We start from the raw sequence: 13,531 nt of genomic DNA, 5'->3' as shown, positions 1-13,531 counted from the left end.
AGTTCCATGAGATGAAGCACTCGGAGATGAAAGAGGCCGAGAGAAGGCATCAAGAGTACCTGGCAAATCACCCCCGTGAGTGTCGATGTCGATTCTCGCTCGCTGTTCGTTTCCTTTTCGCCTGGCTTTTGATCTGATTGTCCTCGTCCTCGATGACGCAGCTCAAGTGCCCAAGCGGGAGAGTGTTTCTCGCCCCCACGACGACGGCCCAAAGAAGAACAAGTACGAAGGCCGGACTGGAACACTTGTCCAGCTTATTCGCATGCCTGGATCCGGAGATTTGTATGCTGTATAACAACATCTCAGTGACTTTGAGAGATCTAGATGAAAGGATAAAATGGAAAACACTCACCTGCGATTTGGTTCGCAGATCCCTCACAAGACGATCAAGACTGGCTACAAGGCACCGAACTCCTACGCGTTTCATCCCGTCTTCCAGGATGAAACGTGAGGTCTCGGCTTCCATCGCTCATACTTGTTGAAACGATATGTAAACCTCTGCAGGACAAACTCTTTCTTCCAAGGACAAATACAAAAGATCGGCGAAGCTAGTGACTTATCCTGCAAGAAGTTAATGCCATATTACCCGAATGCTCCCAGAAACCGAAAGCCTGAGGTGATGCGAAGCCATGTCGGCGTCCAAAACATGGACTGCCGGAACGCGAGCTACTTGGCTAACTGGTAAGCTTAGAGTTTGTGCCTGGAAGAAACAAATTAGTTCACTGGAATCTACTCAAACAGCCTGTGTGACGGGAATCCCAAGCATATGAAGACTCCCAAGACCACAAACCAGCTCTACATGAACTACAAATGCGAGATTGTAGGAATGGGAAACAGGCGAATTGCCGCAGGTACGTACTTGGAGATCAAAGTTCGCGAGGAACTTATTTACCGTGAATTGCTTTGTCCAGAGAGAACTCGGCGTATGCATCGCATGCAAGTCGAGGGATGATGATCTACACCCCACTGGATTTATTCGTTTCTCTGTGCTTAATCTTATTCGAGTCTTTGCCATCGCGCGAAGCTATTTGTTGTCTGTCTGCTTGTTCTTGATGGCGCGGTATCCACCAGCCATGTTGTAAACATTCGTGAATCCCTGTGAAAAAATTTAAAAGCAAATGTAGAGTTTCAGAACTTTAGATCGAGTCTTACTGCGGCAAGAAGATCGGCAGCAGCCAAAACGGATCGAGTTCCAGTTCCACATCCCTGAATTTGGGTAAACAATGAGAGGGAGAAAAAAAAACCCGATGGCAGATAGTCATACCACTATGATTCCTTCTTCTTTGTCGAAGTTAGAAAGAACCTCTTGCTCGAAGTTAGTGTTCTTGACTTTATCTGGGAAGAGCAAGAAAACAAATCTTGAAAGAAGTTTGCAAAAGGAGCTCGCTACTTACCGGAGCCCGGGATATAGTAAGGAACATTACGCGAGCCAGCGACATTCCCAGTTGCAAAGACCTCGGGAGCTCTAAGATCAAGAATCGCGCTGTGGATCACTCGAGAAGCCGAAAATCTCCGAGATCGAGCTTACCGGACATCCAGATATCGATGCGATCCGGACTGGAGCATCCCTCGAGCAGCATCGACCTCCACATGCTTGAGCGAGACATCCCGCGGCCCCTGATCACTCATCGCGATCGCGATCCTAAATTTCGGTGTCGATCGGAGATTTCCTGAGAGAATGCGCGCTCTTGGCGCCGCTACAAAGGACGCAAGGGCCAATGGCGCGCAAAGCTCCATTAAAACGTCAACGCCGACGAACAGTATATTCTCCGGGATCTAGGTCTAGGGTTTGAGCCGCCGGGTAGGGTTTTTGCGCTTGGCGGATCGATCGATCGAGCGCGATGGCGTCTCCCGACTTGATCTGGCTGCTCGTCAAGAACAGCAACAAGTTCTTGGTGAAGCGGAATGGCAACAGCAGCGCCTCGGTGCAATTCAGCAGCGAGCCCAACAATCTCTACAATCTCAACACCTACAAGTACTCAGGTGAGAAAGATCGTTTCCAGCTCTTTTAGAAATCCCGATAATCGTCTCTTGCTGGATTGATCGCATTCTCTCTTTTCAGGCTTGGCTAACAAGAAGACCGTCGCTGTGGCCCCGGCTGGAGAGAAAATGGACATCGTTCTCACCACCACCAAGAAGAAGAAGAGCAACAAGCCCGCATCCTACTTGAACCGCTCGCTGCTCAAGTCCAACTTCAAGAACAAGGCCAAAGTCATCATCAATCAGGTAACCTCGAAATCCATTTTTTCTTGGCTTTTGGATCGTGAATGCTTGCTAGTTTGCTTCGTGTTTTGGATCTCTGTGAATGCTTTGCTTCGTGTTTTGGACCTCTGTGAATGCTTGCTAGTTTGCGTCGTGTTTTGGACCTCTGTGAATACTAGTTTGCTTCGTGTTTTGGATCTCTGTGAATGCTTGCTTAGTTTGCTTAGTTGAATGCTTGCTATTTTGCTTCGTGTTTTGGATATCTGTGAATACTTGTTTTCTTAATGCCTTACCTCTGGCTTTAGAGAAGCTCTGTGCTCTCGAGCCTTGTCAACAAGGCAGAAACTCAAGCCGGGTGATCATAACGTGGAGGGCACTTCGATTTTGATCAAGTGTTCTCTAAAACTTTCCTCCCTACAAAACTTCTGCATCGTTGCTTGTCTTTTGCTCGCGAGTGGTTGAAGTGTTCCTCGGTGATATCTTTCGTGTTCTATTTTGTCATTTTTTTCTCTTTTTCTTCCAGGTGGGAGACAATGGCTACAGGCCCGATCTGAAAAGAGCTGCGCTCGCGAGGCTGACCTCTGTCCACAAGAGCTTGTGCCGTGCGGAGAAGAAGAAAAAGCCAGCTGCTTAAAGCTCGAAAGTTTCTCGAGAAAACTCCCCATTAGAAGAAGATCCTCTTTTTGTATTGGCATATTCTAAAGCATCGGCGTCGGTATATCCAGTGGCTCTTAAGTAAGCTGGGTTGGGTAGGCCTAATCCCGGGTTTAGGCTTTGCTCCATCCATCCATGCTTTTCTTTTGCTTCCGTGGAGAGATGCCCGGGAGCTGTCGGTGAATGTGGTGTGCTTGCATCGCAAATCTCCGTCCAGCCCCGAGATCGCGCGCGCTGCTCGCGGCACCGATGCGAGAATCTCGCGGCGCGCAGGAAATCCAAGCCATAGGGTAAACCAAGGGGCTTGCATTCCCCGATCTGGAGCGCCTCCCGGGACCTCGGCTCCAAGGGGCGATGGGCGCTCGCGGCGTGGATTTCAAGTGGTAAGTGCTGCTTCCTCTTTCTCGCGCATTCGCTCACCGCAGAGAGAACTATTTCTCGCAGGTTCGATGGATTTTTCTTGTCAATGCTCGCCACCAGCGTGTATCCTTATCGGCTTTTAGCTCGATTTTGTGTTTTCCTCTTCTCTTGTGGATGGATTCCTTGACAATAGATGATTGATCTCCACAGGATCGTAGTGTCTATCAACTGGGATAGGTATCACGCGTGCATGTATCCTCTTCACATCTGGATCGTGGTAAGCTTTGCAAGACTAGCTAGCGAGCTTGTAGCTTTTCCTCATGGATCTCTTTGCTTTTTTTCGCTCTAGGTGGACTATGCTACTGTTTTTGTGTTCCGGATTCTCATGTTTGTGGACAACGGCATAGCGTCAAAGATGGGCCCGTAAGTGCTTTCACTGTGGAACACCGAATCTTTTTTTTATCTTTCTGATAGGCTTTCTGTGTGTGTGTGTGTGTGTCTGTGCGCAGTGATGCAAGCCCTCAGCAGCGGCTGTTGCTCTTCCAGGCCAGAGTTTTGGTGTTGTCCTGCCTTGCGTTTTTCATGTATCCGTTTCTCTGGGCGTGGACTGTCATCGGGAGCTTGTGGTTTACAAATGCAAGGCAATGCGTAAGTGTTTGGCATTGCTGTTTCATATGTTTCGAGTTGAAGAACACCTCTTTCTTGTTTGTTTTAGCTTCCAGAAGAAGGGCAGAAATGGGGATTCCTTATCTGGTTACTTTTCAGCTATTGCGGCCTGATTTCAATCGCATGCATGTCCGCCAGCAAGGTAAACTACTAGTTTGCTTTCTGATTCAAAGAGTGCAAGAAACTCTTTATTTCCTTCAGTGGTTGATGCGACGGCAGTCTCATTTGCAACTTGTTCCTCAAGGATCTGCCATCTCGGAATTGGAGGTACTTCGCATTCTTTCTCTGTTCGTCTTTTACGTTAGTTGGACATGCAGGTGCTGGCGGAGCTGATCAGGGTTCCAGATTGGACTCTACGTTCCTCCATTCCCGTGCAAGAGCAACGAACTGCTCATGACACCATTGCCTTTCCCGGTCTAACGCTCACTCCCGCGCAGGTGAGTGTTCTTATTCACTGGAATGCCTTTAGGTGTTAATCTCGTGCTGTAGAGAGAAGCAGTGGAGAGCTTGATCCAGCAGCTCCCAAAGTTCCAGCTCAAGCGTGTCCCTACCGAGTGCTCGTCGTGTTCCATATGCTTAGAGGACTTCACTGTTGGAACTGAGGTACTTCGGCTTTTGTCGTCACTCCTTTTGTGAATAAGCATCATCCAGGTGCGAGGACTTCCTTGTGCGCACAACTTTCATGTGGATTGCATCGATGAGTGGCTACGCCTCAACGTAAAATGCCCGCAGTGCCGGTGCTCGGTTTTCCCAGAGGCTGATCTTATGGTGGTTCTCAACCAGCAAGCCGAGCAAGAAGTTCGCCGTGTCATGGTCAGGCTTCACGACATGTTGAGCACCGCTCCTCCCGGTGCCAGTGACGACCCGGCTCAAAGCCAAAGCAGCGGAGACTCTCAAGGCTCTTCTCTTCAAGGGAGAAGCCATAGCTCGGAGCTCACTATCGTGGTAGACAGGCCGGTAAATCCTCCAAGAGGTTAGCAGCTCCATTTTCTTCTAGTAGAGCAGCGAGATAATCTATTAAGTTTTTGGAAGATGCAGCAAGAACAAAACTTGGGCTTCGCATCTCAGGTATAAGAAGTAATGTACAGAGTTTCATTAAAAATATGTTTATGGAAACATGCTTACGAACTAGAGGTTTTGAAGTCCTTTGTATTGTCAGCGTTTGTTTCGTTTTTGACGCTGTGCTTCCCGTGGGCGATTTCTTGGAGGATTTCGAGAGTCGTCCTGTAAGTCTGTTGGATTGGGATTGTCACTCGAAAGATAGACAACCGTAAGAATTTACTCACCCAGTCGAGGTGCTGGACTGTGATTCCAGCAGCGGTTTTGTTATTATACATGCCACCGAGCAACTGTGAAATAGAGATGGATAAAAGATCAGAGGAAACACTAAATACCTTTGTCACAGTCTCGAGAAACATTCCAGGCCGGACGGGAAGCACCATCTTCATTTTCTTCACTTTAACGTTTTTCTGGAGTCCCACGGGTTTAGAAAAGCGATGAAAGAAAGAGCACCAAAAGTTCTACCTCATCGCCTTCTTGTGACTCCTCCATTTCAACGTCCGCGCCTTCGTCCCTCCCCCGCATTACATTCTCGAGCTTCTCGCGTAGAAGAGGCCCTGGTCTTACTGCGACTAACTTCGAGATGAAGTTTACCTGGGACCATGAACGTTTCTTAGGAAAGGAAAACGAAAGTAATCCACTACCTCGGGTGCGGGCAAGCTTTTAAGTCCCGGCTTGTTTCGCTCGTCGAGAATACCTCCGCCGAGCATATCGTGTGCTTCTTCTCTGATGAGAATGAGCTTTGCCAGTAGCTTTCGGTCATTCACTTTCGGTTTCTCCTCCATGTCCTGTAGAAGAAAGAGATCACGTTTAGCTGCAAAGGTGAAAGACAGGCTGGGTGAGAGAGACACGTTGATGAGGTCGTTGGCTTGATTGGCAATGTGGAGAAGATTTCCTTCAGGGACGGTCACCGTGCCTCCACCGGAAGCAGAGTGAATGCCTCCACCGCCAGCAGCAGAACGTAAGATTTGACGTCGATGCTCTTTGTCGGGAGTGTGGCTAAGCATGCTCACGATTTGTAGCTGAAAAGCCAACTTAGAGTCGGAGCTAAAAAGAAGATCTGATAGCGTACCACCGGCGATGCCTTTTCTGTGAGTTGAGCCAACGTCGTCTCTTTGATGACATCCAAAAGCTGTTTTTTCTGGAAGAAGAAAAGCATATAGTCAGCATCAATCGTCACAAAACATAAAACTTCGGCTTTTCGATGGAGCACGACAAGGTGATGTCAATCAGTCAGTCAGTCTCAATCAATCGATCAATCACCTGATGAAAACTGCAAAGGAGGAAGAGAAGCTTAACGCAGCAACCTTGTCATCTTTGTCTTTGCTGGCTTGAGCGATCATCAAGTCCAACGCCATCATGAAGCTGCCATCGAGATGCTCCAGTCTTTGGCCGATGCACGCCAGTGCTGCCATCTGAATGGCCGTGTCCTCGGATTCTTTGTCCAGGCTAGTAACATCGTCCAACTGGAAAGAACAAACTTGAAAAAATCAAAAGAAAACAATGGCAAAACTCGTACCACTTCTATCATGGACTCCAAAATGCTTACGACTTCTTCCCCTCCGTGAAGCAAAGCTTGGTACGATTTGTAGTCCCAAGGCTGATTCTCATTGTAGCTGGGATCCCACTCTCCAAGCAAATCATCAGCAAGATCGTCCTGAGCAGCAGCCGACGTCGATACTGAATTTCGCAAAACTCTACGAATTAAAAAACCTCATCAGATCAACCAAAGCTATAGCTGAAAAACTTGTTACTACATTCTCACGTACCGACTATCAGATGCCTTGGAAAAACTAACAACAGGCCTGTAAAAGAACCTTAGAAGTATACTTCTCAAGAGCACCAGTTACCTCTGTAAGAGCTTAGAAAAATTAAAAGTACTCCTGCAAACGAAAGGAACAAATTAGGACTCCAAAAAACCAAGAAAGAATGTAGAAGAAACCTGAAGAGGGAGAGAAATCAATCAATAGGAAGAAGCAAGCCTACACAAATATTGAAGAGAAATCTAAAACACGAAAGAGCTCAAAACTCAAAGAAAAAATCTGAAAGAGAGAATGCGGGTAAGCTCATAAATCTATCAAGCTAGAAATCAAGGACGATGTAGTGAGCAAGAAGATAGAATTAGAGTCATACCTTGGAGGAAGAAGACGCTGGATAGAGTGTATTGGAAGCGCAAGGTCCATCTAGGACGAAGCAAAGCCCTAGCAAAACCCAGTGGTGCCCTATTTAGCCCTATTTCAAAGATGGCGCCACCGGGAGCGCCTTCCTCCTCGCCCTCCTCCTCCTCCGCCTCCACTGCCACTGCTGGATCGGGATCGGGTTCGGCGACGGCGCCTACGCAATCGCGCATCCTCAAGTTCGTGCCGTGGCAGAGCTCCGTCACGGCTGATTTCTGGCATGGTCTTGCGAATCTCAAGCTCGATGTTCTTCGTCTCGACCGGCGGCCGCTCCAGATCCAAGGTAATCCCCGTAATATCTAGGAATTTCTGTGTGCTGAAGCTGCGGCAATGTAGGATTCTTCGCTCCGTGTAGCCATCCCAGGATTTCTAAGCCATTGCAGCTGACCTACGAGTCTCTGTCGCTGGAGCTCGGCACGGAGAGTCCTGCGAGCGATCGAAATCGATGCCCTGCGCCAGGAACACTATACAATACCAATACGAGTGATGAGTTTAATTCCATAGACAGGGATGCTTTGATGAACGAGGAGACTGCAAAGGTATTTTGCTTTGATTGCTTGCTAAGCTCTCACTAAATTTTCTTCTTTGCTTAAAGGTGTGGGACGATATCTGCTCGGGTCGGGCAGAGGAAGACTCCAACCTTCTAAATCGGTTCTTCGTCATCTGCTATGCCGATTTGAAGGAATGGCGATTCAAGTATTGGTTTTCTTTCCCGGCATTACAGTTTACTCAAGCTGTGAAGCACACCATGTTCCAGCCGGCCTCGGATTATTTTACTGCTGAAGAGGTAACTTGTTTTTCATGTCTTTGCTGTTCCTGTAGTAATGTGGTCAGTTTGCACAGTCCTTGCGAGTTGTTTCAGCTTGTACGGCCTGGAGAACGTCTCCATTGACAACATGTAAGCTTCTGGGATTGTTTTGGTTTTCTGAAAAGAAAAATTGTACAACAGGTCTTTCGTTTTTTCTCCTGCACCTTTCATGTGATGGTGTCACGGTTAGGCCTTTGAGTGACTGGGAAAAATGCCAAGGAAGTGGAAAGGTATTTTTTTTTTTTCTAGTTTTTTATGAGCGTGCTCCTTTTCTCAGACGTGGAGGTTTTCAGATTCTACTGGGCTTTTATGATCCTTCACATTTGCCAACGAATCCCGGATGGCCTGTCAGGAATTTGCTTGTTCTAGCCGCTGTCCGGTGGGGCTTAAAGAATGTGGATATCTTGTGTTGGCGTGAGCTACAAGGACGAACTGACTTAAGACATTGTTTTGTCACGTCAGCTACCTTTGAAGAATTCGGTGGTATGTTTTTTTCTTGCTTTCCTAGACAAGGTAAGCTACTAACTAGAGTCCTTCCAGAAAATACGAACGCCGTGCCTAAAGCAGCTGGATGGGAACCTTCTGCGCGATCAGTCGATCTTTCTTCCTTAATGAATCCTGATATGTACGTACTATTTTACCATGGCTTTCTTATAGTTTTGTAATTTACAGGCTCGCGAAGTCAGCGGCTGACTTGAATCTTAAGCTTATGAAATGGCGCAGTCTTCCGTCCTTAAATCTCTTGCTACTGTCCAAGACGAAATGTTTGCTTCTTGGTGCTGGTACACTTGGGTGTGAAGTTGCTTTGAGGCTTCTGGTAAGTCTCCTCTGTAATTCATCGTACGTCTTCAGTAACTCTTATGTCACCAGGCGTGGGGTATTCGCGACATAACTTTTGTAGACTATGGCAAAGTTGGATACTCGAATCCATTGCGGCAACCTTTATACCAGATCAAAGATTGTGGCCGTTCAAAAGTTGAAGCTGCTCAAGAAGCTCTAAGGACGAAATGTGTCGATGTGGTACTGCAATATCTCTGTTGTTTACTTGGTGTAAATATTTTGATCCTTTTGCTTTTGCAGAGGGCGCAAGGGCATCAAATATCAATACCAATGGCTGGACATAGCGTGAGCGGGAATCAGGTTGAAGAAACCTTTGATAACTTCACTAAGCTGCAAAGCTTGATAGAGGAACATGACGTTATTTTCCTTTTAACCGATACAAGGGAAAGTCGCTGGCTTCCAACTATTTTGTGTGCAGCGGCTGAGCAATCTAAGGTATCTTTGTTTACCTCATTCTCGATTATGATCCTAACCGCCACCATGGCAGATAGTTATAAATGCTGCACTTGGCTTCGACTCCTTCGTCGTCATGCGGCATGGAGAGGGACCTTTCAATTCCACGCAAGACCCGCGACTTGGATGCTATTTCTGCACTGATGTCGTAGCACCTACTGATGTAAGTTTGTGCCTCGAAACTGCTATTTTGTCTCTGCCTTTGATTCCTTGGTTTCTTTTAGTCGACTGTCAACCGAACGCTCGATCAGCAATGCACAGTGAGTCGTCCTGCGCTAGCTCCTATTGCCGGTGGGCTAGCTGTAGAGATGGCGGTGGTTGTAATGCACCATCCACTTGGGTGAGCTGTTTTCAGCATTGTATTTAATTGCTGACTCTACTATATTACAGGCCAGCTGCTCCCGCTGATCAAGCGGTTTCTGTGACGACGAGCATCGAGCAGCCCATGGGAATACTGCCCCACCAGATTAGAGGCTTTCTCGCACACTACGCACAACTCGTCGTTTCCGGGATTGCTTTCGATGGCTGCACTGCTTGCTCACCAAAGGTAGCACCACCGTTTCTCTTTTTCTCTTTCTCTGACACCATGGTATTTAGATCGTCTCGGAGTTCAAAGCAAGAGGCTTCGCTTTTATCCTAGAGGCCTTGAATTCCCCAAATTATCTGGAGGATGTTGCTGGCCTGACTGACCTTTTGCACGCAACGAACTCAATGTCCCTGGATTGGGAAGGTGAGGGGGACTCGGATTTAGGTGTCCCTGACATGGCCTAGCGCACGTTTCTTTTGCCAAAGTGGCTTTATACAAGGTAAAAAGCTGGTAGTTGTGCGCACCGGTGCCTAGAAGATATTTTTTTCCCACTTTTACAACCTCGTGTTTATCCTGACAAGCGAGATCGTCTAGAGGTATTTCGTTCCTTTCAATACATTTTTTATACGTCTCTTTCGTACAAGATTCGTCTGCAGTGCGCCGACTGCGTGTCCGGTAGCCCATTCCTATCTGATTTCCGAGCTAAGCAACGATTTCTATTTCAACTGAACTGTTCATTTTTTGGACCTCAGAGAGGAGCCCGCTTCACCGGCAGAATCTTCCGAGCTAGAACTTTTCAATGGTGGTAATGGCCGAGGTTCTCATGTACGGCATAAGGCAGCTGCGGATGTTGGTCATGTTTCCTCCTATTAGAGGCTCCAGCGGCAGCTTCTCGCAAGTGCACACTTCGATCATGAAGCCATCCGGGTCGTGAAAGAATATCTGCTCCACTTCGATGCCAGCTTCCTCGACGACTCTTCTCACAAATGCGGATCCGGCTTCTACCAGTTTCTTCTCCACCAGATCGATATCCTCGCACTGCGAGAGCAGGAATTTTCGTTTTTATCGCACAAACTCAAAACTTCTTTTTGCGGCTCTCACCTGGAAGGAGATGTGATCAGCTCGGGTGTTGATCTGGTCCGACTTGTTGGTGGTGTAAGTGATGCCGGGCTCTCTCTGCAGAAGATGAATTCCGATGCCGTAATTATACAGCCTTGAGTCGAAGCCGAAGATCAAAGAGGAAACAGCAAAAGACAAAAAAAAAAAAAAGAAGCAAAGCGGTGAGCACCATATTTCCAATTCTATTCTCTGCTCTTTCTGCTCACCATGCTCCTTCGAAATTCAATGCTCCAGGGCGCTTGACGGGGATGAAGCCCAGCACGTTGACATAGAAATCCATCGCCTCCTGGACATTGCTGCAGTTTCGAGATATGTGATTAAGCGACGCGAGCGGCAGCGGAGTCGACTGCCACTTTTTGTAAGCCATTTTCTTCGTTACAATTTGCCTTCTCTCTTGTAGTGCGATATGCTAACTTCTCTCTCTCTCTCTCTCTCTCTCTCTCTCGCTGCTAGAAGCGACACGAACGAACGCAAAACCAACAAAGAAGGCAGAAACGTAGCGTAACGAACGGGAAGAGCGTGAGAACGAGAACTAGAGCTTCGTGCTATGTGTGGGATAAGGAGTGGGGGACTCTGCCGCTTAAGAAGGCTGCTGCCACGCAGCAGTGACGCGTCGCCAGGTCACTGGGCACATGGTCTGACATGGCAATGCCCGACGCGCCACGTACCGACGGATGGCATCTCCTAAAGTGACGAGGTCTGGACAGATTCGGTCTCGCACTAAGCGCTAATTTGTGGGTTGTTTTCTCTATAGGCGTGTGCTCAGCTGGTGGTGGATGGAGAAGCCACTGAAAAAAAAAACTATCCACTCTCGAAACTACAGATTTTTGCTTCATGTCATTCAGTGTATGATCAATAAGAGGTATGTGATTCTATGAAATCTCTCGCAGGAAAAAGAAACGTTATTATTGTCTTGCAGAAAACTAGGCCAGTGCATCGAAGTCGAGCTACAAGCAACTTGCCTGTGAAATCATTTTCCTTGACTGAAGATACAAACAACGAATCGGGGATGGATTATAATAATTTACGAGGTTCATGCATCTAAGGCCACTGCTCACATTGCGTTGGAGCTTATACCAAAGACAGGAGTCTTTGGATCAAACAGCGTGGCAGCTTTTGGTCTTGGCTCGGTCCGGGACTACAACAAGACAAAAGGCCACGAGTTTCACGGGCTAAGGAGAACAATGCCACTGGCTTGGTTTTGAGGATTTCTCCTGCCACGGCAGATAGGAGAATGAAAAGCTGTGCCAACACTAAATACGAGGGTAAAGGGAATTTCACTACGCTACGCTACTCAAATTCCGCGTGCTTGGAGTGATGACTCTGGTGATTGTAACGTTTGAAGAAAACTTTGGCAATACCGGCGAGATAGCTTAGAATTGTATTGCTTGTGTCATTATGGATGTCCTAAAGCTTGATTTTAAGTGTTTTGCAAATCTGAGCTCAGTCATTTATTTTTAAATTAAAACTATTCACTCAATGCATATCTTTTTAACTATTATCACATAGTGCATGATTTGAAGTGCCAGATTGCCACCAAACATCATTTGGAAACTTCATTCTATAAGCTACAAAATTACAATCATCCTGCAAGGTATAAAATGTAAAAGTAACACAACTTGGTTGATTTTTACAATAAATATTGTTAGCCCATATAACATTATTTGAATATGAATATATTACAAAGTTACCATCGTTTTGAAGTTTAGCATAACAATTCACAATATTTTTAACCATTGGAGTTTCCCATATCTTATTCCTTTTAGAGTAAATAACTAAATTACATCTAGATTCTAGTATTAATATATGTTTTGAATTTGGAGATACTAAAAAATTTCCTCTATATAGAAATTGACTTCTTAAATCTCCACTTTCAAGAGTAGTTTGAGAAATATCACAATCATATAGTGATTTTGTTTTAAAATTATATAATAAAATTGGGGGTCTTGATGGACCTAATGCCATAGCATAATGTATTTGATAGTTTCTTGAAGTTATTTTTGCTGAGTTTGCACCTTTAAGAATCAAATGGCCTTGATTATCTGTAATTAATGAATTGAATGACATTCTTAAACTTCTTCCAATCATAAATTTAGTATAAGTGGTTTTTCCTATTTTACAAATATTATTACGCTTTGATTTTTCAAATCTTTTAATTCTAACACAAACAATTCCTCTAGAAGTTTCAACTCTACATACATCTTCATATGTTATTGGATAAACTTCATCAAGATCAATATTTCTTACAAGTGTATAAAAGCCATTAATTACAGTATTAACATCTTGCTCATTTAAGAAACATTCTTCTTCAGTACTTCCCCATTCATATTTAATTGAGTAAATATGTACTAAATATGAATAACTTAGAATGAAAACAGTTACAGTTTTAATTTTAAACATTTTATTTAAATTTTTCTGAAATAATTAAAACTAAAGTTCTTATATAAAGAAATATATAGTTAATATCGTCCTATCGTATATATCTGTAAAGAAAAAACTTTTATTATTTTTAGCTTCTGGTAGTGCTTTTAGCTTTAGGTTGAATTTTTGTTTTGTTTGAAGCTCATTTATAACATAATTAAAGAATTGGTAATATGAATGGGTTGGAATTATATTATCCATTAAACTACAACATTAAATATTTTTTATTTCATAATTTAATTTTGTATAAATTCTTAAATATATACAGTCCAATCTTTGTTTTAATTTATTTAATAGATAATTTAGTGACTTCAAATCGAATGACACATGTTCTTGAAATGGTAGCTTGGGCAATCTTTAATAAATATTGGAACAACCTAAGGTATTAGAGGTGTACTTAGAGGACAAGTCAGCATTCTCATGTGGCAGAAAGATAATAAATACTAGAATAATAATCAAAATAAA

The 13,531-nt window shown here is 45.0% G+C and overlaps 6 protein-coding genes and 1 long non-coding RNA gene across 7 annotated transcripts; 4 read left to right on the top strand and 3 right to left on the bottom strand.

The window, feature by feature from the left end:
* Positions 1–863: 863 nt before the first annotated feature.
* Positions 864–1,775, bottom strand: LOC9632550 (thiosulfate sulfurtransferase 16, chloroplastic). The gene is made up of 5 exons (XM_024666494.1): positions 1,529–1,775; positions 1,395–1,465; positions 1,265–1,335; positions 1,153–1,206; positions 864–1,096 (listed from the first exon to the last, which is right to left on the bottom strand). Exons 1-5 carry the CDS (start codon positions 1,735–1,737, stop codon positions 1,025–1,027), a joined length of 477 nt encoding a protein of 158 aa, XP_024522262.1. The 5' UTR covers positions 1,738–1,775; the 3' UTR covers positions 864–1,024.
* On the top strand, positions 1,766–2,922 carry LOC9642273 (60S ribosomal protein L28-2). The gene is made up of 3 exons (XM_002961145.2): positions 1,766–1,983; positions 2,063–2,226; positions 2,726–2,922. The coding sequence occupies exons 1-3, from the start codon at positions 1,842–1,844 to the stop codon at positions 2,834–2,836; spliced, it is 417 nt and encodes a 138-aa protein (XP_002961191.1). The 5' UTR covers positions 1,766–1,841; the 3' UTR covers positions 2,837–2,922.
* A 103-nt stretch (positions 2,923–3,025) lies between these two features.
* Positions 3,026–5,013, top strand: LOC9632549 (E3 ubiquitin-protein ligase SIS3). The gene is made up of 10 exons (XM_002961144.2): positions 3,026–3,239; positions 3,301–3,339; positions 3,427–3,493; positions 3,566–3,639; positions 3,726–3,864; positions 3,932–4,024; positions 4,084–4,149; positions 4,200–4,319; positions 4,372–4,485; positions 4,534–5,013. The coding sequence occupies exons 1-10, from the start codon at positions 3,211–3,213 to the stop codon at positions 4,858–4,860; spliced, it is 1,068 nt and encodes a 355-aa protein (XP_002961190.2). The 5' UTR covers positions 3,026–3,210; the 3' UTR covers positions 4,861–5,013.
* Positions 4,956–6,229, bottom strand: LOC9642272 (protein PEP-RELATED DEVELOPMENT ARRESTED 1, chloroplastic). The gene is made up of 8 exons (XM_024666086.1): positions 6,205–6,229; positions 6,014–6,082; positions 5,793–5,963; positions 5,586–5,729; positions 5,407–5,535; positions 5,277–5,351; positions 5,169–5,231; positions 4,956–5,114 (listed from the first exon to the last, which is right to left on the bottom strand). Exons 3-8 carry the CDS (start codon positions 5,946–5,948, stop codon positions 5,004–5,006), a joined length of 678 nt encoding a protein of 225 aa, XP_024521854.1. The 5' UTR covers positions 5,949–5,963; positions 6,014–6,082; positions 6,205–6,229; the 3' UTR covers positions 4,956–5,003.
* Positions 6,230–7,152: 923 nt separating this feature from the next.
* LOC9642271 (ubiquitin-like modifier-activating enzyme atg7) lies at positions 7,153–10,157 on the top strand. The gene is made up of 14 exons (XM_002961143.2): positions 7,153–7,401; positions 7,455–7,657; positions 7,714–7,905; positions 7,962–8,016; positions 8,068–8,156; positions 8,220–8,409; positions 8,467–8,551; positions 8,599–8,743; positions 8,797–8,946; positions 9,007–9,201; positions 9,254–9,382; positions 9,444–9,559; positions 9,610–9,766; positions 9,817–10,157. Exons 1-14 carry the CDS (start codon positions 7,185–7,187, stop codon positions 9,988–9,990), a joined length of 2,097 nt encoding a protein of 698 aa, XP_002961189.1. The 5' UTR covers positions 7,153–7,184; the 3' UTR covers positions 9,991–10,157.
* LOC112343202 (metallothiol transferase FosB-like) lies at positions 10,118–11,108 on the bottom strand. The gene is made up of 3 exons (XM_024666336.1): positions 10,852–11,108; positions 10,628–10,739; positions 10,118–10,564 (listed from the first exon to the last, which is right to left on the bottom strand). Exons 1-3 carry the CDS (start codon positions 11,010–11,012, stop codon positions 10,313–10,315), a joined length of 525 nt encoding a protein of 174 aa, XP_024522104.1. The 5' UTR covers positions 11,013–11,108; the 3' UTR covers positions 10,118–10,312.
* Positions 10,889–12,125, top strand: LOC112343405. Its single transcript, XR_002991263.1, has 4 exons — positions 10,889–11,003; positions 11,099–11,342; positions 11,400–11,507; positions 11,565–12,125. It is a non-coding gene; the product is annotated as an uncharacterized LOC112343405 (long non-coding RNA).
* Positions 12,126–13,531: the final 1,406 nt, after the last annotated feature.

Source organism: Selaginella moellendorffii, unplaced genomic scaffold (assembly GCF_000143415.4).
Source record: "Selaginella moellendorffii unplaced genomic scaffold, v1.0 SELMOscaffold_0, whole genome shotgun sequence".
Taxonomy (NCBI): Eukaryota; Viridiplantae; Streptophyta; class Lycopodiopsida; order Selaginellales; family Selaginellaceae; genus Selaginella; species Selaginella moellendorffii.
This window is presented reverse-complemented; position numbering and strand designations above follow the sequence as displayed.

What these genes read in the sequence shown, in the direction of transcription:
- LOC9632550 (XM_024666494.1), bottom strand. Translation starts at nt 1,737, where the DNA reads ATGGAGCTTTGCGCGCCATTGGCCCTTGCGTCCTTTGTAGCGGCGCCA. An exon ending in CATCGATATCTGGATGTCCG is followed by an intron (nt 1,466 to 1,528) that starts GTAAGCTCGATC and finishes TCTTGATCTTAG; the next exon opens with AGCTCCCGAGGTCTTTGCAA. An exon ending in TTACTATATCCCGGGCTCCG is followed by an intron (nt 1,336 to 1,394) that starts GTAAGTAGCGAG and finishes TGCTCTTCCCAG; the next exon opens with ATAAAGTCAAGAACACTAAC.
- LOC9642272 (XM_024666086.1), bottom strand. Translation starts at nt 5,948, where the DNA reads ATGCTTAGCCACACTCCCGACAAAGAGCATCGACGTCAAATCTTACGT. An exon ending in AAGCCAACGACCTCATCAAC is followed by an intron (nt 5,730 to 5,792) that starts GTGTCTCTCTCA and finishes TTTCTTCTACAG; the next exon opens with GACATGGAGGAGAAACCGAA. An exon ending in CAGTCCAGCACCTCGACTGG is followed by an intron (nt 5,115 to 5,168) that starts GTGAGTAAATTC and finishes CCAATCCAACAG; the next exon opens with ACTTACAGGACGACTCTCGA.
- LOC112343202 (XM_024666336.1), bottom strand. Translation starts at nt 11,012, where the DNA reads ATGGCTTACAAAAAGTGGCAGTCGACTCCGCTGCCGCTCGCGTCGCTT. An exon ending in TTGAATTTCGAAGGAGCATG is followed by an intron (nt 10,740 to 10,851) that starts GTGAGCAGAAAG and finishes CTTCGACTCAAG; the next exon opens with GCTGTATAATTACGGCATCG. An exon ending in CTGATCACATCTCCTTCCAG is followed by an intron (nt 10,565 to 10,627) that starts GTGAGAGCCGCA and finishes CTGCTCTCGCAG; the next exon opens with TGCGAGGATATCGATCTGGT.
- LOC9642271 (XM_002961143.2), top strand. Translation starts at nt 7,185, where the DNA reads ATGGCGCCACCGGGAGCGCCTTCCTCCTCGCCCTCCTCCTCCTCCGCC. An exon ending in TCCTTAATGAATCCTGATAT is followed by an intron (nt 8,552 to 8,598) that starts GTACGTACTATT and finishes TGTAATTTACAG; the next exon opens with GCTCGCGAAGTCAGCGGCTG. An exon ending in GCACTGCTTGCTCACCAAAG is followed by an intron (nt 9,767 to 9,816) that starts GTAGCACCACCG and finishes CATGGTATTTAG; the next exon opens with ATCGTCTCGGAGTTCAAAGC.
- LOC9642273 (XM_002961145.2), top strand. Translation starts at nt 1,842, where the DNA reads ATGGCGTCTCCCGACTTGATCTGGCTGCTCGTCAAGAACAGCAACAAG. An exon ending in CAACACCTACAAGTACTCAG is followed by an intron (nt 1,984 to 2,062) that starts GTGAGAAAGATC and finishes CTCTCTTTTCAG; the next exon opens with GCTTGGCTAACAAGAAGACC. An exon ending in CCAAAGTCATCATCAATCAG is followed by an intron (nt 2,227 to 2,725) that starts GTAACCTCGAAA and finishes TTTTTCTTCCAG; the next exon opens with GTGGGAGACAATGGCTACAG.
- LOC9632549 (XM_002961144.2), top strand. Translation starts at nt 3,211, where the DNA reads ATGGGCGCTCGCGGCGTGGATTTCAAGTG. An exon ending in TCAATGCTCGCCACCAGCGT is followed by an intron (nt 3,340 to 3,426) that starts GTATCCTTATCG and finishes TGATCTCCACAG; the next exon opens with GATCGTAGTGTCTATCAACT. An exon ending in ATAGCGTCAAAGATGGGCCC is followed by an intron (nt 3,640 to 3,725) that starts GTAAGTGCTTTC and finishes GTCTGTGCGCAG; the next exon opens with TGATGCAAGCCCTCAGCAGC.